The following is a 23,410-nucleotide window of genomic DNA, read 5'->3' as shown; positions in this document are numbered from 1 at the left end:
CGGTAGTTAGCACTGTTGCTTCACGGCTCCATGGTCCCAGGTTCTATTCCCAGCATGTGTCACTGTCTGTGCGGTGGCCTCACATTCTCCCCATGTCAGCATGTATTTCCTCCGGGTGCTCTGGTTTCCTCCCACAGGAAACGTCCAAAGATATGTGTGGTAGTCTGTGTAGAGGTATTATGGTACCTGGTAATGCTGGAACAACATTGGTAGATATTGTATGTTTCCTATTGGTCAAGCTGTATGGTAGCTCTGTCCTGCAAGGCGGGGTATAAGAGCCCGTGTCGCCCCAGCAGCCTTCATTCTGTACCTGAGCTGCTGGTGGGAACATCTAGCTTATTAAAGTCTTCATTTGGACTACAACCTCGCTTTAGTGGTCATTGATTGTGCATCAATTTAATAAGCTAGATTTAAAAGGATGGAGCTCCGAATCAAGCCGGAGTGTCTGCAACTCAGGTCCCAAGCGGCGAACTCAACGGCAATCTTCAAGCACTGGCTGGCGTGTTTTAAAGGATAGCTCGGGACGGCCGAAAACGCACCCACGGGAGAACTGAAAATGCAAGTCCTGCACTCGAGAGTGAGCCTGGAAATTTACACCCTCATCGAGGACGCAGAATACTTCGATGCAGCAATAGAGCTGCGAAAAGGACATTATATTCATCCGTTAAACAAGGTCTACACCCAACATCTGCTAGCAACGAGGCGACAAATTCCTGGGGAATCACTGGAAGAATTCTACCGTGCGCTCCTGGTGATGGGGAGAAACTACAGCTGCCTGCAAGTTTCGGCGAGCGACCACACAGAACTCTTGATCCAGGACGCTTTCGTTGCAAGTATGCTGTCCTCCCAAATCCGCCAGCGATTGCTGGAAAAAGACACCCTAGGCCTCAAGGAGGCACGGGTCCTTGCAGGTTCCCTGGATGTGGCCTCCAGAAATGCCCGCACTTACGTTCCCGACCGCGCGACAGCCCCATGGGAAGCGTGGAACCCCTCCGCAGCCGACCCCGAGACACCCCCCATCCCCCCACAAGCTTGTGTTGCAAGGCGGCTTGGCAACCCCTGGGGGCCCCGCTGCTACATCTGTGGGCAGGCCATGCACCCTCGGCAGCGCTCCCGGCCCGCGCATCCACCTGCAAGGGATGCGGTAAAAAGGGCCACTTCGTGGTGGTATGCCAGGCCCTTGCGGTCGCCGCAGTCTTCGGTGGCGAATGCGGACCGCCACCACAAACCTCTCCACGGTCCCCGTGCAGGCAGCGGGCGCCGCCATCTTCCTACTCCATCACCACATGCAGCCCCCAGGCGCTACCATCTTGTCCCTCGGACGCCACGTTCGACGGACGGGCGCCGCCATTTTGTGCACACCCAGCCATGTGCGACCAATGGGAGCTGCCATCTTGGATGGACTCCCAGGACTCCAGCTCGGTTGACCGCACACCGCCCGAAGAGAACACTCAACTGCTAAGATTAGCCTCGGTGACCCTGGATCAGTCCCGGCCTCGAACACTCACAACTGCTACAATAACAGTACTAATCAACGGGCACGAGACGTCCTGCTTAATCGACTCTGGGAGCATGGAGAGCTTCATACACCCTGACACTGTCAGGCGCTATTCTCTCCTCGTCCACCCTGTTAATCAAAAATTCTTCCTGGCCTCCGGTTCCCACTCAGTAGAGATAAAGGGGTTTTGTGTAGCAAACCTCACAGTCCAGGGAAGGGAGTTTAAAAATTACCTGCTCTACGTCCTTTCCCACCACACTCCTAGGTTTAGACTTCCAGGGTAATCTCCAAAGTCTAACTTTCAAATTCGGCGGCCGTATACCCTCCTCACTGTCTGCGGCCTCACGACCCTCAAGGTCAATCCGCCTTCCCGATTTGCGAACCTCACCCCGGATTGCAAACCCGTCGCCACCAGGAGCAGACGGTACAGTGCTCAGGATCGGATCTTTATTAGGTCAGAGGTCCAAAGGCTACTGAGGGAAGGAGTCATTGAAGCTAGCAACAGTTCCTGGAGAGCTCAAGTACTGGTGGTAAAGACCGGGGAGAAGCATAGGATGGCCATCGACTACCGTCAGACCATCAACAGGTTTACGCAGCTGGACACGTACCCTCTCCCCCGCATATCCGACCTGGTAAACAGGATCGCGCATTACATGGTCTTCTCCACGGTGGATCTTAAACCCTCCTACCACCAGCTCCCCATCCGCACTAGTGACCGCAAATACACTGCCTTCGAGGCAGATGGGCGGCTCTATCACTTCTTAAGGGTTCCCTTCGGTGTCACCAACGGGGTCTCGGTCTTCCAGCGCGAGATGGACCGAATGGTTGACCGGTACGGTTTACGGGCAACATTCCTATATCTCGATAATGTCACCATCTGTGGCCATGACCAGCAGGACCACGACACCAACCTCCGAAAATTCCTTCAGACCACAAAGATCCTTAACCTTACATATAACAAGGATAAATGCGTGTTTAGCACCGACCGCCTAGCCATCCTCAGCTATGTCGTGCGAAATGGAATTATAGGCCCCGACCCTGAACGCATGCGCCCCTTATGGAGTTCCCCCTCCCTCACTGCTCCAAGGCCCTGAAGCGCTGCCTCGGGTTTTTCTCTTACTATGCCCAGTGGCTCCCCAACTATGCGAACAAGGCCCGTTCCCTGATCCAATCCACAGCTTTTCCCCTGTCGATAGAGGCCCGCCAGGCCTTCAGCCGCATCAAAGCAGACATTGCAAAGGCCACGGTGCATGCCATCGACGAGTCACTCCCCTTCCAGGTCGAGAGCGACGCGTCTGACGTAGCTCTGGCGGCCACCCTCAACTAAGCGGACAGACCCGTGGCCTTCTTCTCACGTACCCTCCATGCTTCCGAAATCCGCCACTCCTCAGTTGAAAAGGAGGCCCAAGCCATAGTAGAAGCTGTGCGACATTGGAGGCATTACCTGGCCAGCAGGAGATTCTCTCTCCTCACTGACCAACGGTCGGGTGCTTTCATGTTCGATAATGTACAGCGGGGCAAGATAAAAAACGATAACATCTTGCGGTGGAGGATCAAACTCTCCACCTACAACCACGAGATCTTGTACCGTCCCGGGAAGCTAAACGAGCCTCCTGATGTCCTATCCCACGGCACATGTGCCAATGCGCAAGTGGACCGTTTCCGAGCCCCCCACGAGGACCTCTGCCACCCGGGGGCCACTCACTTTATCAAGACCCGCAACCTGCCCTACTCCATCGAGGAGGTCAGGACAGCCACCAGGGACTGCCAAATCTGCACGGAGTGCAAACTGCACTTCTACCGGCCAGAGAAAGCGCACCTGATAAAGGCTTTCCGTCCCTTTGAACGTCACAGCATGGACTTCAAAGACCCCCTCCCCTCCACCGACCGCAACACGTACTTCCTGAACATGATTGGCAAGTACTCCTGGTTCCCATTCGCCATCCACTCCCCTGACATGACCGCAACCACAGTCAACAAGGTCCTCCATAGCATCTTTGCACTGTTCAGGTTCCCCGCTTACGTACATGGTGATAGGGGGCCCTCCTTTATGAGCGACAAACTGCATCAATCCCTGCTCAGCAAGGGCATCGCCTCAAGCAGGATGACCAGTTACAACCAGTTACAACCCCCGGGGTAATGGACAGGTAGAGAGGGAGAACGGAACGGTCTGGAAGACCGTCTTACTGGCCCTACCGTCCAGGAATCTCCCAGTCTCCCTGTGGTATTATCAGGTATTGCTGTACCTAAGAGGCTGGTGACCGCCCATCCACACACGCCCCCCCCCCCGTGTCAACCGTTTGCCCGAACAGTGCCGCCTAGGGGTGACGAAGCTGCCAGGGAGGCCGAAACCACGCTCCCGGAGTCGCAACCACCTGGACCCCCACCAGAATCACCATCGAAGCCCAGACGATCCAGAAGGACGACCAGGCCACCCGATCGACTGATTGCTTCACTGTGACTTTAACCGTGAACGAACACTTTGTAAATATTCTCGGCAGCCCTGTAAGGAGGTATCACGGTACCTCCATATCTGATCATACCATGTTAAAGGCGACTGTTACCACTGGCCACCACCCCCGCCGGACTCTTTTTTAACAGGGGTGAATGTGGTATTATCAGGTATTGCTGTACCTAAGAGGCTGATGACCATTGGTTAAACCTAGGAGTTTACCATTGGCTGTTGAACGTAGCTCCGCCCTGACAGGCGGAGTATAAGAACCGGTGCCATCCCAGCAGCCTTCACTTTCTGTACCGAAGCTGCTGGGGAACAAGTTCTAATCGATTAAAGTATTCAGTTATGAATTCACTTCGTCTTGAGTGTAATTGATCGTGCATCGATTTAATCGACTGGACTTAAGCTGGAAGGATGGATCTTCGAATCAAACCAGGGTGCCTACAACTCGGCCCCCAGCACGGCCGACGACACGCTGCCCAATCAGAACTCGCATCTGCTTCATCTGGCCTTGGTGACACTGGACCAAAGTCGACCTCGGACACTCGCAACAGCAACAACGACGGTCTTCATCAACGGCCACGAGACGTCTTGCCTGGTTGACTCTGGGAGCACGGAAAGCTTTGTTCACCCCGACACAGTAAGGCGCTGTTCACTTGTTACCCACCCTGTAAACCAAAGGATCTCCCTGCCCTCCGGGTCACTCTCGGTGGAGTTAAAGGGGTTCTGCCTAGGGAACCTCACTGTCCAAGGCAGGAGATTCACCAATTTCTGTCTTTATGTCCTGCCGCACCTCTGCACGGCTACACTCCTGGGGTTGGACTTCCAATGTAACTTGCAAAGCCTGACCTTTAAATTTGGCGGCCCTATACCCCCCCTTACTGTCTGCGGACTCGCGACCCTTAAGATCGACCCGCCTTCCCTGTTTGCGAACCTCACCTCGGATTGCAAACCCGTCGCCACCAGGAACAGACGGTACAGTGCCCAGGACCGGACCTTCATCAGGTCAGAGGTTCAAAGGCTGCTGAGGGAAGGGGTCATCGAAGCGAGCAACAATCCCTGGAGAGTTCAAGTAGTGGTGGTAAAGACCGGGGAGAAACATAGGATGGTCATTGACTACAGTCAGACCATCAACAGGTTTATGCAGCTGGACGCGTACCCTCTCCCCCGTATAGCCGACCTGGTAAACAGGATCGCGCAATACAAGGTCTTCTTCACGGTGGATCTCAAGTCTGCCTACCACCAGCTACCCCTCCGTAATAGTGACCGCAAGTACACTGCCTTCGAAGCAGATGGGCGGCTCTATCAATTTTTAAGAGTTCCCTTTGGTGTCACTAATGGGGTCTCGGTCTTCAAGCGAGAGATGGACCGAATGGTTGACCGGTAGGGCTTACGCGCAACGTTCCCGTATCTGGATAACGTCACCATCTGCGGCCATGACCAGCAGGACCACAACACCAACCTCCGCAAATTTCTCCAGACCGCAAAAATCCTTAACTTAACGTACAATAAGGATAAATGCATGTTTAGCACCGACCGTCTAGCCATTCTAGGCTACGTAGTGCGAAATGGAGTTATAAGCCCCGACCCTGAGTGCATGCGCCCCCTTATGGAGTTCCCCCTCCCTCACTGCCCCAAGGCCCTGAAGCGCTGCCTAGGGTTTTTCAGTTGCTACGCCCAGTGGGTCCCTAACTACGCAAACAAAGCCCGATCCTTAATCCAGTCCACAACCTTCCCCCTGTCGACGGAGGCCCGCCAGGCCTTCAGCCGCATCAAAGCAGACATTGCAAAGGCCAGGATGCGCGCCATCGACGAGTCCCTCCCCTTCCAGGTCGAGAGGGATGCGTCCGATGTAACTCTGGCGGCCACCCTCAACCAAGCGGACAGGCCCGTGGCCTTCTTCTCCCGTACCCTCCATGCTTCCGAAATTCGCCATTCCTCGGTCGGAAAAGAGGCACAAGCCATAGTTGAAGCTGTGAGACATTGGAGGCATTACCTGGCCAGCAGGAGATTCACTCTCCTCACTGACCAACGGTCAGTTGCTTTCATGTTCGATAATGCACAGCGGGGCAAGATAAAAAACGATAACATCTTGCGGTGGAGGATCAAACTCTCCACCTACAACCACGAGATCTTGTACCATCCCGGGAAGCTAAACGAGCCTCCTGACGTCCTATCCCATGGCACATGTGCCAATGCACAAGTGGACCGTTTCCGAACCCTCCACGAGGACCTCTGCCACCCGGGGGTCACTCACTTTTTCCACTTTATCAAGACCCGCAACCTGCCCTACTCCATCGAGGAGGTCAGGACCGTCACCAGGGACTGCCGAATCTGTGCGGAGTGCAAACCGCACTTCTACCGGTCAGAGAGAGCGCACTTGATAAAGGTTTCCCATCCCTTTGAACGCCTCAGCATGGATTTCAAAGGCCCCCTCCCCTCCAACGATAGCAACACGTACTTCCTGAACGTGATTGACGAGTACTCCCGGTTCCCATTCGCCATCCCCTGCCCAGGCATGACCGCAACCACCGTCATCAAGGCCCTCCAGGGTATCTTTACACTGTTCGGTTTCCCAGTGTACAGATGCAGTGATAGGGGGTCCTCCTTTATGAGCGACGAACTGCATCAATTCCTGCTCAGCAAGGGCATTGCCTCAAGCAGGACGACCAGTTACAACCCCCGGGGAAACGGACAGGTGGAGAGGGAGAACGGAACGGTCTGGAAGACTGTTCTACTGGCCCTACCATCCAGGAATCTCCCAGTCTCCCGCTGGCAAGAAGTCCTCCCGGTGGCCCTCCACGCCATCCGGTCGCTGCTCTGTACAACTACCAATCAGACACCTCATGAACGTCTCCTTGTTTTCCCCAGGAAGTCCTCCGGGACCTTGCTCCCAACCTGGCTAGCGACACCCGGACCCATCCTGCTTCAGAAGCACGTGCGGGCGCACAAGTCAGATCCGTTGGTCGAGAGGGTCCACCTGCTGCACGCTAACTCCCAGTATGCCTACATGGCGTTCCCTGACGGCCGGCAAGATACAGTCTCCCTTCGGGACCTGGCGCCCACCGGAACCCCACACGCACCCGAACCATTACCCCCCACCCCCACAGCACCCCACTGGACGGTCAGTACTCCCGCCGCTCCTGCCTCGGCCCACTCACCCACCGACGCCCCCTACAGGCGCACCCCCCCCCTCCCCCGTGTCAACCGTTTGCCCGAACAGCGCCGCCTATGTGTGACGAAGCTGCCAGGGAGGCCAAAACCATGCTCCCGGAGTTGCAATCACCTGGACCCTCACCAGAATCACCACCGAAGCCCAGACGATCTAGAAGGACGACCAGGCCACCCGATCGACTGATTGCTTCGCTGTGACTTTAACCGCGAACGAACACTTTGTAAATATTCTCGACAGCCCTGTAAGGAGGTATCACGGTACCTCCATATCTGATCATATCATGTTAAAGGTGACTGTTACCACTGGCCACCACCCCCGCTGGACTCTTTTTTAACAGGGGGTGAATGTGGTATTATCAGGTATTGCTGTACCTAAGAGGCTGATGACCATTGGTTAAACTTAGGAGTTTACCATTGGCTATTGATACGTAGCTCCGCCCTGATAGGCGGAGTATAAGAACTGGTGCTGTCCCAGCAGCCTTCACTTTCTGTACCGAAGCTGCTGGGGAACAAGTTCTAATCGATTAAAGCCTTCAGTTATGAAATCACTTCGTCTTGAGTGTAATTGATCGTGCATCACTCCCGCTGGCAGTAAGTCCTCCCGGATGTCCTCCACTCCACCCGGTCACTGCTTTGTGCCACAACCAACCAAACACCTCACGATAGTCTCCTTGTCTTCCCCAGGAAGTCCTCCTCTGGGACCTCGCTCCCGACCTGGCTGGCAGCTCCCAGACCCATCTTGCTCCGAAAATACATGCGGACGCACAAGTCGGACCCGTTGGTCGAGAAGGTCCACCTTCTCCAGGCTAACGCCTATGTGGCATACCCCGATGGCCGACAAGACATGGTCTCCCTACGAGACCTGCCGCCCACCGGAGCCCCACGCACACCCCAGCCACCAGGCCCACCCTCCCTCCCACCAGTGCACCTTACAGGAGGATCGTCCTTCCGCTGACCCCGTCTAGGCCCCCTCCACCCACCGACACACCCCGCAGATGCTCCCTTCCCAGGTCAACCGTTTTCCCCACCAGCGCCGTCTAGGGGTGTCGGACCTGCCACAGAGACCGAGGCCACGCTCCCGGAGTCAAAAGACACCCGAGCCTCCACCGGAGTCACCACCAAAACTTTGACGATCACAGAGGACGATCAGGGCCCCCGATAGACTGATTGCTTCATTTTAAATTGTATAGTTAATTATGAATCGTAAATTGTAAATAGTTAATAGAATTGTAAATAGTTACAAAACGCTGTACAGAGGTATTACGGTACCTCCATAACTATAATTTCTACCACGTTACCATGTTGTAATATCAGGCCACCACCCCCGCCGGACTCTTTTTTAACATGGGATGAATGTGGTAAACTGTGTAGAGGTATTACGGTACCTGGTAATGCTGGAACACCATTGGTAGATATTGTATGTTTCCTATTGGTCAAGCTATATGGTAGCTCTGCACTGCAAGACGGGGTATAAGAGCCCGTGCCACCCCAGCAGCCTTCATTCTGTACCTGATCTGCTGGGGGAAACATCTAGCTTATTAAAACCTTCAGTTGGACTACAACCTCACTTTAGTGGTCATTGATCGTGCATCAACATGCAAGTTAGGTGGATTGGCCATGCTAAATTGCCCTTAGTGTTCAAAAGGTTTAGGTGGGATTACTGGATTACGGGGATAGGGTGGAGGTGTGGGCTTCGGTAGGATGCTCTTTCCAAGGGCCGGTGCAGTCTCGATTGGCCGAAAAACAACCTTCTGCTCTGTAAATTCTATGATTGTGTTGATACCACAAATAATGAGTGACATGGGCAATGCAAACCCACATTCCTACATACTGTTCTTTTTCAATAGGGGCATTTTTGGTCTCTTTTCAAGTGTTTAGCCAATTGCATTTTGAAAGTTTCTATTCAATTTGCTTCAAATGTCCTATCAGACAGTAAATTCCAGAACATCATAAGTTGTTCTGTGAAAAAAGGTTGTGAAGCGGATGCATGGGGAGGACTACCTGAGCGTCCAAGATATTGTTGGAACATGGTTGTTTCGGACTTTCCTTTGCAAAATTCCGGCTTTCCTGCCGGAAGACACTGCTGTCTGTACATCTGACCAGCTCAGAAACAGGGAACTGATTTTGATCCTTAATTTTCAATTCAGTTTGAACGCTCCTCACACAATAACATTGTGCTCTCACCATGTGATTTTTTTGACATCTTGTTGCAATTCATTACACATGGATTTAGCCCAGTGAGTGCAATGCAAAACCTTGCCCAAAACAACAATATTAACCTAATGATCATGAACATAATTATAGACGATAATAATTCATAAACGATTAACTTATTTTTGCCAAAAAGGGTTTCCAGTTATTTCACATTGGTTGCAACAAACTACTGGTTCTATGATCAGTCAAAATGTTACTTATATCACAGCCACACATGGGGCGGTATTCTGACAACTGGCTGGTGGGTTTGGTGGCAGGTGGGTGCACAAAATGTGGCAAGAGCCAAAAAGTCGGAAAACCTCTGGCATAGAATTACATTGTAATTCTCCCAATGGCACGTTAATGGCAGGTCAGTCAGCCCACTGGCAGGTGGCACGAAGATCATTCGCTCATGAATGCTGATAAAACAGCTGCCCATCAGTGTCCAGTCAGATCTTCCAATCCTGCATCATGCCAGCGCGAAATTATTTTGTTGTCAAACCCGATTGCTCAAGAGTGGCATGCACAAGGCAGGCATCAACTTGCAGGCTGAATGGTAGCGCAGTGGTTGTCCACACGCCGCCGAGGACCTGGGTTCGATCTCGGCCCCAGGTCACAGTCTATGTAATAATATTAATAAGAATCTTTATTGTCACAATTAGGCTTACATTAATGCTGCAATGAAGTTTCTGGGAAATGCCCTAGTCGCTACATTCCGGCACCTGTTCGGGTACTGAGCTGGAATGACCTAACAACAAGTCTTTCGGGACTTGTGGGAGGAAACTAGACCACCCAGAGGAAACCCACGCAGGCACAGTGAAAATGTGCAGAATCCACACACACAGTGACCCAAGCCGGGAATCGAATCTGGGACCCTGGCACTGTGAAGCCATGGTGCTAACCACTATGCTACTGTGCTGCATCTGGAGTTTGCGTGGGTCTCAATCTAAAACCCAAAGATGTGCAGGGTAGATAGAAAGACTACGCTAAATTGCCCCTTAATTGGAGAAAAATAATTGAGCACAATAAATTTAAAAGAACACTTTGCAAGAGACTTTGAGGTGAGTCCAACAAAACCTTTCTGCCACAGTGCTGCACTGCTTCTGCTGTGCCATTCACCACTCTGCCTGGGCAGACTGGTTCCTGCCCTGCATCTGCATCTCCATACAGTGTTGGTCTACATGGACGGCACTCTTCTGCTCGACCCACAGACAATGCTGTGGCACTGTCTCAGTTCAGTACTCTTTCACCCCCCTACTCCCCTCTCCACACCCCCTACTCTTCTCTCCACCCAGCTGGCGCTACACACCTGTGCCTATCTGACAGTACTGTGCTGTGGGACTCATGCAGCCACTGCAACAAAGGTCAAAGGTTTGACCAGTGTGTGTGAACGGGAGGGGAAGGTGAAGGCAGAGGAGGTTGCTGACCTGACGAACACAAGGTGGGCAATGTGGAAGGAGAGCTGAGCAAGAATTTGCAGTGGGTAAAGCAAAGGCTCACAATGGCACACGGAGGGGTAAGGAGATGGATGAAGATCACAAACAATGGAAGGCGGATGGAAGACCAATGGGGGGAAATTGGACCCTTACACGCCTGCCTAAATAGCTTACAAACAAGGGTATCAAAAGATATATCACATCATTTACAGTAAGGAGTGGATGACGACTCCAGAGGAAGTTGGTTGAAGTTCAGGTAGGGCATGGGAGCTTCAGAGGTTATAGCCGTGGGCAAAGGTGGTTGAATCAAGGAACAGGCTTATTGAAGCTGTGAGCCTTTTCTCCCTGGACATCCTGCATGGACTGGTGAAGACAGGTGAGTTGGAGAGAGTGATATGAGTGTGCTGGACTGGCATTTAAATATGGCGTCAGGACCTTTAAACCCATCAGCTAAGGTGGGTGGACTAATCAGCTGTCATCCCACCGGGAGATTCTGAGGGGAACACATCTGTGCATAATTAATGATGTTCCAAGCACAGAATGTGGCGCCGGATCCCATCATTCTGGTCGGCGGGAAAGGCACCGCTGGAGCTGCCCACCATCCCACTGAGTCTCCGAAACAGAGAATTCCACCCCATGGTCACAACAGGAAACAGATAAAAGATGAGTTAATGGCTCAAACAAATGAAAACCCATGGTGCATAAAAACATTGAAGTTTAATCAATACCTTTGTATTTGGTGATTTGGTGTGGATTTGGCTCCACCACTTCATTGTGAATAGAAAGGCCAGGATGTTTGGATTGAATTTTGCCAAGAATTTCAATGTCCACTTCACCTGAATGAAAAACACAACATTTCTGTCCATGAATTCATTGCAGCACATTTTCAATAGAAGTCGATCAGCTGCATTGAATCGGACAGGATTCACTTGTTTTAAATTTCAAAAGTTCAGATCAATTCTAATCAATTTCCACTTATCTGAAAGCAATGTACTATTGCAAAAACAGAACAAGCTAAATGTATTTTTATTGAGTCTATTTTACGTTTTCATTCAAGATCATACATATTAGGTGAATAAAAATCACCACAAATTAAAACTACTCTGATATTAATTGAATTGTGGAGATAGCTGACGAGATAAGGGAATGGCATCCATGCCATGTGTACATGACTCATTTCTAACCTTATGTGTAAAAGTCCCAAGAAGGGAAAATTTGCTACTGGAAGGAGTAATGGGGAATGTTTTTTTCATTCGTTCTTGGGATATGGGCATCGCCAGCAGGGCCAGTATTTGTTATCCATTTACCCTTGAACTCAGTGGCTTGCTGGGCCATTTCAGTGGGGGATAGGTAAGAATCAACCACATCTCTGTGTGGGTCTAGATTCACATGTAGGTCAGACCAGGTAACAACTGAAGATTTCCTTCTCTAAATGACATTAGTGAACCAGAATGTTTTTTACGGAAATCGGCAATGGTTTCATTGTGGCTCCTGGTGACCACACCTGTCGTCTGCTCGAAGAATTTCTGTTCAGAGTTGATGAGTTGGAATCTGAGCTTCGGACTCTGCGACACTCAGGGAGGGGTGAGAGTTACCTGGATGCTGTGTTTCAGGGGGCAGTCACATCCCTTAGATTAATTACCTTGAATTCGGCCAGTGGTCAGTGACAGGAGACTAGGGCTGTGAATGAGGTAGGGAGAGGGATTCAGGAGCTAGGGTTGCAGGAGCCTCAGCCCTTGTCCAACAGGGTTTGAGATTCTTGCTCTCTTTGTGGATGAGAGCGGGGACTGTGGGGAGGATGACAAACTGACCACAGTACAGGTAACCATTCAAGTGGGGGAGAGAAAGGAAATGTATCAGGCGTAATCAGGGGTAGTTTAGTTAAGGGCATAAAGTTTGTGACCACAGGTTGTGTTGCCTGCTTGGTGCTCGGGTTCGGGATATCTCATCTGGACTGCAGAGGAACTTGGAGTGGGCGAGAAAAGACCCCTTTGTTGTGGACCACATATGTACCAATGACATCGGTAAAAGAAGGATAGTGGTCCTGCTAACTGAATGTGAGCAGATCGGGGCTAAATTAAAAAGGAGGAAGAAAAAGGTAATAATCTCCAGATTACTACCTGAGCCAAAAACTAATGAACACAGAGTCAATAAGATTAAAGAGGTAAATGTGTGGCTGAAAATTAGATGTGCGAGAAATGCGTTGAATTCATGGTACATTGGCACCAGTACAGGGGAAGGAGGGAGCTGTTCTGAAGGACGGTCTTCACCTAAATTATGCTGAGATCAGAGCTGGTGCATTACATAACTCTGATTGTAGATAGAGCTTGTAGATAGTCGGGGGTTCAGTTGCATTAAGAAATCAAATTTAAAGGAAAAAGTCAGAGTGCAGATTAGTGTTGAGGAGGATTGTTATCAGAAAATAAAAGGAAGGGACAGAACATGTGAACATCATGTTGCACCAAACATCATACAAGCATAGTGGAGAAAGATTGTAAGAGAGGATAGTAAAGAGGACAGTCCAAAGATGTGCAGGTTAGGTGGATTGGCCATGCTAAATTGCCCTTAGTGTCCAAAATTGCCCTTAGTGTTGGGTGGGGTTACTGGGCTATGGGGATAGGGTGGAGGTGTTGACCTTGGGTAGGGTGCTTTTTCCAAGAGCCGGTGCAGACTCGATGGGCCGAATGGCCTCCTGCTGCACTGTAATTTCTATGATAATCTATGATAAATTGTAATGAGGAAACAAGAAATTTATTAATGGATATAGATAGGTTCGGCGAGAGGGCCAACATTTCGCAGATGGAGTTTAATGTGGATAAATGGGAGATTATCCATTTCGCTTGGAAAAATGGAAAAACAAGTTATTATCTGAATGGAGAGAAATGCCGCAATGCGTTGGTGCAAAGGAAATTGCCCGTACTTGTGCATGAAACATGGAAAACTGGGATGGAGGAACAACAGGTAATAAGAAAGGCAACTGAAATTTTGGCATTTATAGCTAAAGGAATGGAGTATAAATATAGGGAAGCGTTGCTGCAACTGTACAAGGCATTTGTGAGACCGGTAGTTCTGTGTACAGTTTAGTCACCTTATTTGAGGAGGGATATAGTTAAATACTTGTACCGGCTTCCCCGAACAGGCGCCGGAATGTGGCGACTAGGGGCTTTTCCCAGTAACTTAATTTGAAGCCTACTTGTGACAATAAGCGATTTTCATTTCATTTTTCAAATAATCTGTATCATGGGTGAGAACATACATGTCTCATGAATACAACAGATACACCATTAGATACAGAACAAAGGACACTGCAGGAGCTACCTGAACCACTTCCTACCCCCAGGACATTGATACAGGAATCTCCCTTTTTCCTGATGCTGCAAAGAAAAGAAAATTTCATTTTTAAAAGGCATCAACCTGAAATGACATTTGTAACAAACGGTTTCACTGAACAATGGCTGTGTAGATCTTAATTTTTAATATGCAAAAGGCTAACAGTTCATCTGTAAACCTGCAAAGCAAAAGTTATCACAGCAATTGATCTATTTGAACTCAAAGAACATAGAACATACAATGCAGAAGGAGGTCATTCTGTCCATCAAGTCTGCACCGACACACTTCAGCCCTCACTTCCACCCTATCCCCGTAACCCAATAAACCCTCCTAACCTTTTTGGTCACGAAGAGCAATTTATCATGGCCAATCCACCTAACCTGCACGTCTTTGGGCTGTGAGAGGAAACTGGAGCACACGGCGGAAACCCACACAGACAGGGAGAGAACGTGCAGACTCTGCACAGACAGTGACCCAGCGGGGAATCGAGCCTGGGACCCTGACACTGTGAAGCCACAGTGCTACCCATTTGTGCTACCGTGCAGCCCTTCATCGTGAAGAACAAAATGACCTGCAATTTACAGTAGCAATGATGGTGAAACTGTCAGCATTCCCTGTCATTACTCCTCTGAAACTGACAGCAACCTCTGTAGTCTACACATACAATTAAACACAGAGATCCAGAGATTGCTGTCAGTCCCCTCTGCATCTACAGATGCTGCATTTTTGTGGTCCTTCCAGAAAGCAATCAATAAGAAACAGCCAAACCTGTTCTCTCAGTACTCCATAGTATCAATAAATCCCTATAGTGCAGAAGGAGGACATTCAACCTGTCAAAAGAGCACCCTACCGAGGCCCAACCCCCTGCCCTATCCCCATAACTCCACCTAACCTACACATCTTTGGACATGTCACAGCAATTTGACATGGTCAATCCCCCTAACCTGCACATCTTTGGACTATGGGAGGAAACCAGAGAACCCGGACAAAACCCATGCAGACTCGAGTAGAACAAACCCCACACAGGCAGTCACCCAAGGCTGGAATCTTATCCAGGTCCCTTGTTCCCGTTTTTAAAAAGCGGTGGTGATTTCTTCTGGCATGATGCCATGGCTGGTGGTTGGGAAGTTTCGATGTGAGCGGAAGAGGCTGTGGTATTATCATAACTATCAGTGCTGCAAGGGTTAATGTAGTGTCAAGAGTAGCCACTAGAGGGAGCTGCAGTTCCAACAATATAAGGCAGTGATGCTAAGCATTAGGGGGAAAGTGTGTGCAGGAGTTAGATGGTGAAGGCCAGAAGAGCAAATAGTGTAAGTAAGTGCAGATCATGGTTTAAACCAGTAGTAATATTAGTTGTAGATGAGTGGAGTTTAAATATTATTAATCAACTCTGTATTCTCAAGGAGTACGTGTTAAATCCAAGTTAGCGTTGATAACGGTATGTCATCTTCATTACTGTCTTGCCGTTTCTCCATTGCCTGGTCAAGGCACAAAAAGTTTCAAAGTTGTGTTGCGGGGAGGGGTGTTGCTGGGATAACAGGAATTGTATGGCTATTGCATCTGAAGCTTGTGGGCGGCGCAGTGGCGCAATGTTTGGCGCTGTTGCTTCGCGGCACCATGGTCCCAGGTTGAATTCCCAGCTTGGGTCACTGTGCGGAGTCTGCACGATCTCCCTGTGTCTGCGTTGTTTTTCTCCGGGTGCTCCGGTTTCATCCCACAAGACCCGAAGGACATGCTGTTCGGTGGATTGGACATTCTGAATTCTCCCTCTGTGTACCAGAACAGGCGCTGGAATGTGGTGATTTTTCACAGTAACTTCATTGCAGCGTTAATGTCAGCCTACTTGTGACAATAAAAATTATTATTATTATCAGTGAAGAGGCATTTTAGGGTGGAAGGGATGTCGGTGTTAATGGCACTGTGTGAGAATCATGGGTTTGTGCCGGGGGGGATGGATAGTGTGTACAGGAGGTGGAGGGAAGTGGGGCTGGTCAAGGTGAGGGATCTGGAGTTGGAGGAAGGGTTCGCTAGTCTGGAGGAGCTAAGGGAGAGGATAGAGCTGCCAAGAAGGAGTGAGTTCAGGTATCTGCAGTTTGGGGACTTTGCACAAAAAGTCTGGAGGGGGTTCCCTAGGTTGCCGAGATACACCCTGCTGGAGCGACTGCTGCTTCCGGATGTGGAAGGTGAGGGAAGAATTGGGGATGTACAAAAGTGGCTGGGGGAGCAGGGAAGTGAGCGGGTGGTGAAGATCAAGGAGAAATGGGAAGCGGAGTTGGGAGGGGAAAACAATTCGGGAATATGGAGTGAGGCACTGCGTAGGGTTAACGGGACCTCCTCTTGTGCAAGGATGAGCCTGATACAGTTTAAGGTGGTGCACAGGGTGCATATGACTCAGGCAAGAATAAGTGGGTTCTTTCAGGGGGTAGCAGATGAGTGTGAGAGGTGCGGGCGGGGGCCAGCGAATCAGGTGTAAATGTTTAGGGGTTGCGAAAAATTAGGAAGATTCTGGGTGGGAGCATTTGCGGTCTTAGCCAGGTTAGTGAAGGGGGAGGTGGACCGGGAGCTTTTAGTGGCGATGTTTGGGGTTTCAGAGAAGCCGGAGCTCATGGAGAGGAGGAAGGTCGATGTCGTGGCCTTCGCCTCTTTGATTACATGGTGGAGAATTTTGCTGGAGTGGTGGTCAGCATCGTCACTGGGGGTAGAGGCTTGGTGGGTGACCTGTATGACTTCCTGCGGTTAGAGTAGATAAAGTATGAGTTAAGGGATTCTACAGAGGGGGGTTGAGAAATGGTGGGGGGTGTTTGTGACCGTGTTTGAGGAGCTGTTCGTTGCGGGGGGGGGGGAGGGGGAAAAGGGAAAAAATCTGTACAGACTGTATGGTCGATTGCTGTGAAGTATGTTTCCCAGGGTGTTTATTTGCTGTAAACTGTTTTGATACATGTTTGTAATAAAATACATTTTTTTTTTAAATGCAAAACAAATAGTAACACGAGAATCCTAACAAACATTGGAGATAACATTCTATCGTTGTTAGTGGAGAAGGGGAAGGGGGTCAGAATCAATAAAAAGCCCAAAGAGTAAAATGCCAATTTTAAAGGCAGAATATGGTACATTTCTCAGGGGAACTGAGAGCGTTGTTCGAGATGTTACATTAAGTTCAATCATTCTGGTTACTTTTATGGACCTTTATTTTTATTTTTATTTCCAATTAAGGGGCAATTTAGCACAGCCAATCTACCTGCCCTCCACATCTTCGGGTTGTGGAGGTGAGTCCTACGCAGACACAGGGAGAATGTGCAAACTCCACACGGACAGTAACCCATGGTCGGGATCAAATCTGGATCCTTGCGCCGCGAGGCAGCAGTGCTAACCACTGCGCAACCTTGCACTTTTATACTTTAAAATTATTTTTACCTCAAAGAAAATAAAATGGTGCAGTTGCAACAGTCTGAGGTAATTGCCTCAACAATTACTCTCCCATATTGAACATTCTGCTCTGGAACATTCCAGAATTCCATATGGAAAGCACTAGGGCATGAATGAAAAATCACGTGGGATTTACAGGCATAGACTGTGATAAATCTAGGAAGCAGGAATAGCAAAGGAAAATTTGGTAACATTTTAGATACAGAAGAGGAATCATATTGTGCTTACATAAAGTGAAGAGAAGTTAAACAAACAGTTTATTGGGCCATAGTTAAAATATCACGTTAGTTTTTGATTGCCATATTAGGAAGGATTTAAAAAACTTCTCAAAAATTGCAAGAGCTTTTAAATACCTCGGAGTAAGCTGAGAGCATAGTTTTCAAAATTTCCCAGCATGGATTCTGTGCTTCATAAGACCATAAGACATAGGAGGTGATGTAGGCTAGTCAGCCCATGGATTCTTCTTCCCCATTCGATGAGATCATAACTGATCTGATGTGATAATCCTCAACTCCACTCTCCCGCCTTATACCCATAACCTTTCTGATTCCCTTGCTGTTAGAAAATAAATTCCTTCTCATCTCTCTTAAATGGGTGAATCCTTAGTCTGAGGTTATTCCCACTGGTCCTAGACTCTCTCAAAGGGGAAACACTCTGTCAGCATGTTCCCTGTCAAGCCCCCTGAGAATCCTATATTTCTCAATAATTCACCTCTCAATCTTTTTTATTAAATTTGCTTTTCCAATTTTGGGGCAATTTAGCATGACCAATCCATCTACCCTGCAGATCTTTGGGTTGTGGGGCACGCAGACAGGGTGAGAATGTGCAAACATCACATGAACAGTGACCCGGGGCCGGGATCGAAACTGGATCCTCAGTGCCATGCGGCTGCAGTGTTAAACACTGCACCACCATGTTGTCCTCCCTTGTATTCTTCTAAACTCCAATGTTTACAGTCCCAAGCAATTCAACCATTCCTCATAAGAAAATCCCTCCATACCTGGGATCAACCGAGTGAACATTCCCTGGACTGCCTCCAATGCCGGTATATCTTTCCTTCGGCCAGGGGTCCAAAACTGTTCACAGTATTCCAGGTGTGGTATAACTAGTGCCTTCTGAGTTTTATCAAGGCTTTGATTTGATTTGATTTATTGTCACATGTACAGAAGTACATTGAAAAGTATTTTTCTCTGGCCAAGGGGACGTACACAGTACATACATAGTAGACAAGAAAAAGAACAATCAACAGAGTACATTGACAAATGATACATCGACAAACAGTGACTGGTTACAGTGCGGAACAAGGGGCCGAACAAAGCAAATACATGAGCAAGAGCAGCATCGGGCATCGTGAATAGTGTTCTTACAGGGAACAGATCAGTCCAAGGGAGAGTCTTTGAGGAGTCTAGTAGCTGTGGGGAAGAAGCTGTTCCGATGTCTGGATGTGCGGGTCTTCAGACTTCTGTATCTTCTGCCTGATGGAAGGGGCAGGGAGAAAGCAAAGCCTGGGTGGGAGGGGTCTCTGACAATGTTGTCTGCCTTCCTGGGGCAGCAAGAGGTGTATACAGAATCAATGTGAGTGTGGCAAGGTTGTGTGATGCATTGGAATGAGTTCACTCTGTAGTTTCTTGCAATCTTGGGCTGAGCAGTTGACATACCAAGCTGTGATGCAGCCAGATATAATGTTCTCTATGGCACATCTGTGTACATTTGTGAGAGTCGATGCAGACATGCCGAATTTCTTTCGCTTTGGTAAGAAGTAGAGACGTAGTTGGGCTACCTTTGCATCAACGTGAGTGGACTAGGACAGACTGTTGATGATCCCCATCAACTTAAAGCAATTGACCATCTCCACTTCGGAGTCATTGATGCAGATGGGGGTGTATTTCATGCTATGCTTCCTGAAGTCGATGATCGGTTTCTTGGTCTTTCCAACATTTAGAGAGAGGTTGTTTTCGGTACACCATGCAACCAAGTGATCGATCTCTCTTCTGCAGTCTGATTCATCGTTGTTTGAGATACGACCCACAACAGTCATATCATCCGCACATTTATAGATTAAGTTGGAGTTAAATCTTGCCACACAGTTGTGTGTAAAGGGAGTACAGTAGAGGACTGATCACACATCCTTGCAGGGCCCCGGTGTTTCAGACTCTTGTGGAGTTGGTGCGGTTACCTATCCTGACAGATTGCGGTCAGTTGGTGAGGAAGTCAAGGATCCAGTTGCACAGGGAAGGGTCAATTCCAAAATTGCAGAGTTTGGTTATAAGCCTTGTCGGGATAATAGTGTTGAAGGTGGAGCTGTAGTCTATGAGCAGCAGTCTTACGTAGGTGTCCTTGTTGTTGAGGTGTTCGAGTGTTGTTTGTAGAGCCAGGGAGATGGCATCTGCTGTGGACTGGGTGGGATGATAGGCGAACTGCAATGGATCGAGACCGTCTGTGAGGCTGGCGTTGATCCGTCTCATAGCTAGCCGCTCAAAGCATTTCATGATAACAGACGTCAGGTCCACCAGTCGGTGGTCGTTGAGGCAGACTACCTTGTTCTTCTTTGGTCCTGGTATTATGGTGAATTCTATATTTTTATACTCTATTCCCTCTGACATAAAGGCCAACATTTCATGTGCATTCCGTACTATCTGCTGAACTTAAATGCTAGCTTTTTGTGATATATGCATGTGGAAACGAAAATCCTCTCTGCTGCATCTTTCTGTAGCCTGTCTCCATTTAAATAATATTCAGCTCCTTTATTCTTCCCACCAAAGTGCATAACTTCACACTTTCCTGCATTATGTCCCATTGCCTGCCCCAAACAGAGTCTGTGTTATCAGTGGGGGGAAGGGCAGGGAAACGGCAATATGATGCTGGGCATTACCTCAATGGCATCCTCTCAGAAACTATGAAAACTGACAGAGATCTGCCTGGCAGCAGCAAGGTGCCAATCAAACTGTCCCTTTTCTGTTAAATGACCTGTCTTACACGCACTGATTGGTTCCACTAAAAACATCTCCTTGGTTGATGCTGCAGATCAGTTAGCAGCTAACTGTGATAAATGTGATGTAAAATAGTTACTTTAGAGATATTAGTTACTGTAATGTGGATATAGGCCGGTCTGATGCTGTTAGTTCACAGACAAAGCATTTCAGAACGCATGGCAAAGCAAGGGGGAGGGGTGTCCAGCTAAGGAGGAGAAAAGGATGCTGGGTAATTGGAGGCCAGAGGAAGGGATGAGAAGTGAGCCAATTAGGATTCTGGCCAGGTCAGATGGGGTATAGGATGACCTATAGGAATCGTGTATGTGAAACTTGATGCCATTTGAATGTATTGGTAGAGATTTCTTTGTTATACAGACTCACTCGATTCGGGGACTCGGGAGGCAGCTGGTCTCCTGTGTTTGTGTGAAATGAGTCAGACTTGCAAGTCAAATAAAAATAACTAATGCTATGCCTGCAAATCCATCTCGAGTTTTATTGAAGCCAGACTGATGGGTAAAGAATTAAGATTTCTCATTTGGTGCTGGAAACCCGGGATTTCTCCAGATGGTCATCGACCAGCTGCGAACTCAGAATTAGACTGATTTTGGACAAAGGAGAGTGGAAAAGGGGCCCACAATGTATAGCTGGAAAATGACCGCGCATTGATTTTTCCCCTCTTCTTATCGTCTGATTAGTCTGGTCACTCACGGTTGGTACGGAAAGAGCGTCTCGATGAAATCAAAGGTCACTCTGGGGATTAGAAATTTAATTGATGGGATTTTATATTTGTTGATTTGGTTTTGGGTTAGGTTTTGGGATTGCTGAGACATCTAAAAAGATGGTTTAATTCCATGCATGAGTTCTGATTCAGTTTTGGGTTCGGTTTTGGGATTGATGGGACATCTAAAAAAGATGGTTTAATTCCATGTGTGAGTTCTGATTCGGTTTTGGGTTCGGTTTTGGGATTGATGGGACATCTAAAAAAGATGGTTTAATTCCATGTGTGAGTGTTTTAAATCTATAGTTGATTAAGCTAGAATTGTACCCTTGGACTGTAGTGGCGAAAAACGCAGTTTTGAGGACTAGTTGAGATTATGGGGAATTGCTTGGATAACACGAATGATCCAGGCATGCCACTGCAAATATTATGTGATATTTATCCAGATTAAGCGAAAGATTTTAGGAAAATGTCAGCAACCTTAAGGAACAAATTGGGTGATGAATGGCCACTAGGGGGCACCAAAGACCTAGACATCATAGAACATAGAACATAGAACATAGAACAATACAGCGCAGTACAGGCCCTTCGGCCCACGATGTTGCACCGAAACAAAAGCCATCTAACCTACACTATGCCATTATCATCCATATGTTTATCCAATAAACTTTTAAATGCCCTCAATGTTGGCGAGTTCACTACTGTAGCAGGTAGGGCATTCCACGGCCTCACTACTCTTTGCGTAAAGAACCTACCTCTGACCTCTGTCCTATATCTATTACCCCTCAGTTTAAAGTTATGTCCCCTCGTGCCAGCCATATCCATCCGCGGGAGAAGGCTCTCACTGTCCACCCTATCCAACCCCCTGATCATTTTGTATGCCTCTATTAAGTCTCCTCTTAACCTTCTTCTCTCCAACGAAAACAACCTCAAGTCCGTCAGCCTTTCCTCATAAGATTTTCCCTCCATACCAGGCAACATCCTGGTAAATCTCCTCTGCACCCGCTCCAAAGCCTCCACGTCCTTCCTATAATGCGGTGACCAGAACTGTACGCAATACTCCAAATGCGGCCGGACCAGAGTTCTGTACAGCTGCAACATGACCTCCCGACTCCGGAACTCAATCCCTCTACCAATAAAGGCCAACACTCCATAGGCCTTCTTCACAACCCTATCAACCTGGGTGGCAACTTTCAGGGATCTATGTACATGGACACCTAGATCCCTCTGCTCAGCCACACTTTCAAGAACTTTACCATTAGCCAAATATTCCGCATTCCTGTTATTCCTTCCAAAGTGAATCACCTCACACTTCTCTACATTAAACTCCATTTGCCACCTCTCAGCCCAGCTCTGCAGCTTATCTATATCCCTCTGTAACCTGCTACATCCTTCCACACTATCGACAACACCACCGACTTTAGTATCATCTGCAAATTTACTCACCCACCCTTCTGTGCCTTCCTCTAGGTCATTGATAAAAATGACAAACAGCAACGGCCCCAGAACAGATCCTTGTGGTACTCCACTTGTGACTGTACTCCATTCTGAACATTTCCCATCAACCACCACCCTCTGTCTTCTTTCAGCTAGCCAATTTCTGATCCACATCTCTAAATCACCCTCAATCCCCAGCCTCCGTATTTTTTGCAATAGCCTACCGTGGGGAACCTTATCAAACGCTTTGCTGAAATCCATATACACCACATCAACTGCTCTACCCTCGTCTACCTGTTCAGTCACCTTCTCAAAGAACTCAATAAGGTTTGTGAGGCATGACCTACCCTTCACAAAGCCATGCTGACTATCCCTGATCATATCATTCCTATCTAGATGATTATAAATCTTGTCCCTTATAATCCCCTCCAAGACTTTACCCACTACAGACGTGAGGCTCACCGGTCTATAGTTGCCGGGGTTGTCTCTGCTCCCCTTTTTGAACAAAGGGACCACATTTGCTGTCCTCCAGTCCTCTGGAAATATTCCTGTAGCCAATGATGACATAAAAATCAAAGCCAAAGGTCCAGCAATCTCTTCCCTGGCCTCCCATAGAATCCTAGGATAAATCCCATCAGGACCCGGGGACTTATCTATTTTCAGCCTGTCCAGAATTGCCAACACCTCTTCCCTACGTACCTCAATGCCATCTATTCTATTAGCCTGGGGCTCAGCATTCTCCTCCACAACATTATCTTTTTCCTGAGTGAA

The 23,410-nt window shown here is 48.6% G+C and overlaps 1 protein-coding gene across 1 annotated transcript in view; it reads right to left on the bottom strand.

The window, feature by feature from the left end:
• The window catches only part of LOC140388200 (histamine N-methyltransferase-like), a 103,286-nt gene that overhangs the window by 51,297 nt on the left and 28,579 nt on the right, over nucleotides 1–23,410 (bottom strand). The window contains exons 2-3 of the mRNA XM_072471984.1: nucleotides 14,075–14,130; nucleotides 11,485–11,592 (exon numbers count right to left, since the gene is read on the bottom strand). Of these exons, the coding sequence (XP_072328085.1) occupies nucleotides 11,485–11,592; nucleotides 14,075–14,130 (164 nt within the window). The remainder of the gene's footprint in view (nucleotides 1–11,484; nucleotides 11,593–14,074; nucleotides 14,131–23,410) is intronic.

The sequence above is a fragment of the Scyliorhinus torazame genome, chromosome 2, assembly GCF_047496885.1.
Source record: "Scyliorhinus torazame isolate Kashiwa2021f chromosome 2, sScyTor2.1, whole genome shotgun sequence".
Taxonomy (NCBI): Eukaryota; Metazoa; Chordata; class Chondrichthyes; order Carcharhiniformes; family Scyliorhinidae; genus Scyliorhinus; species Scyliorhinus torazame.
This window is presented reverse-complemented; position numbering and strand designations above follow the sequence as displayed.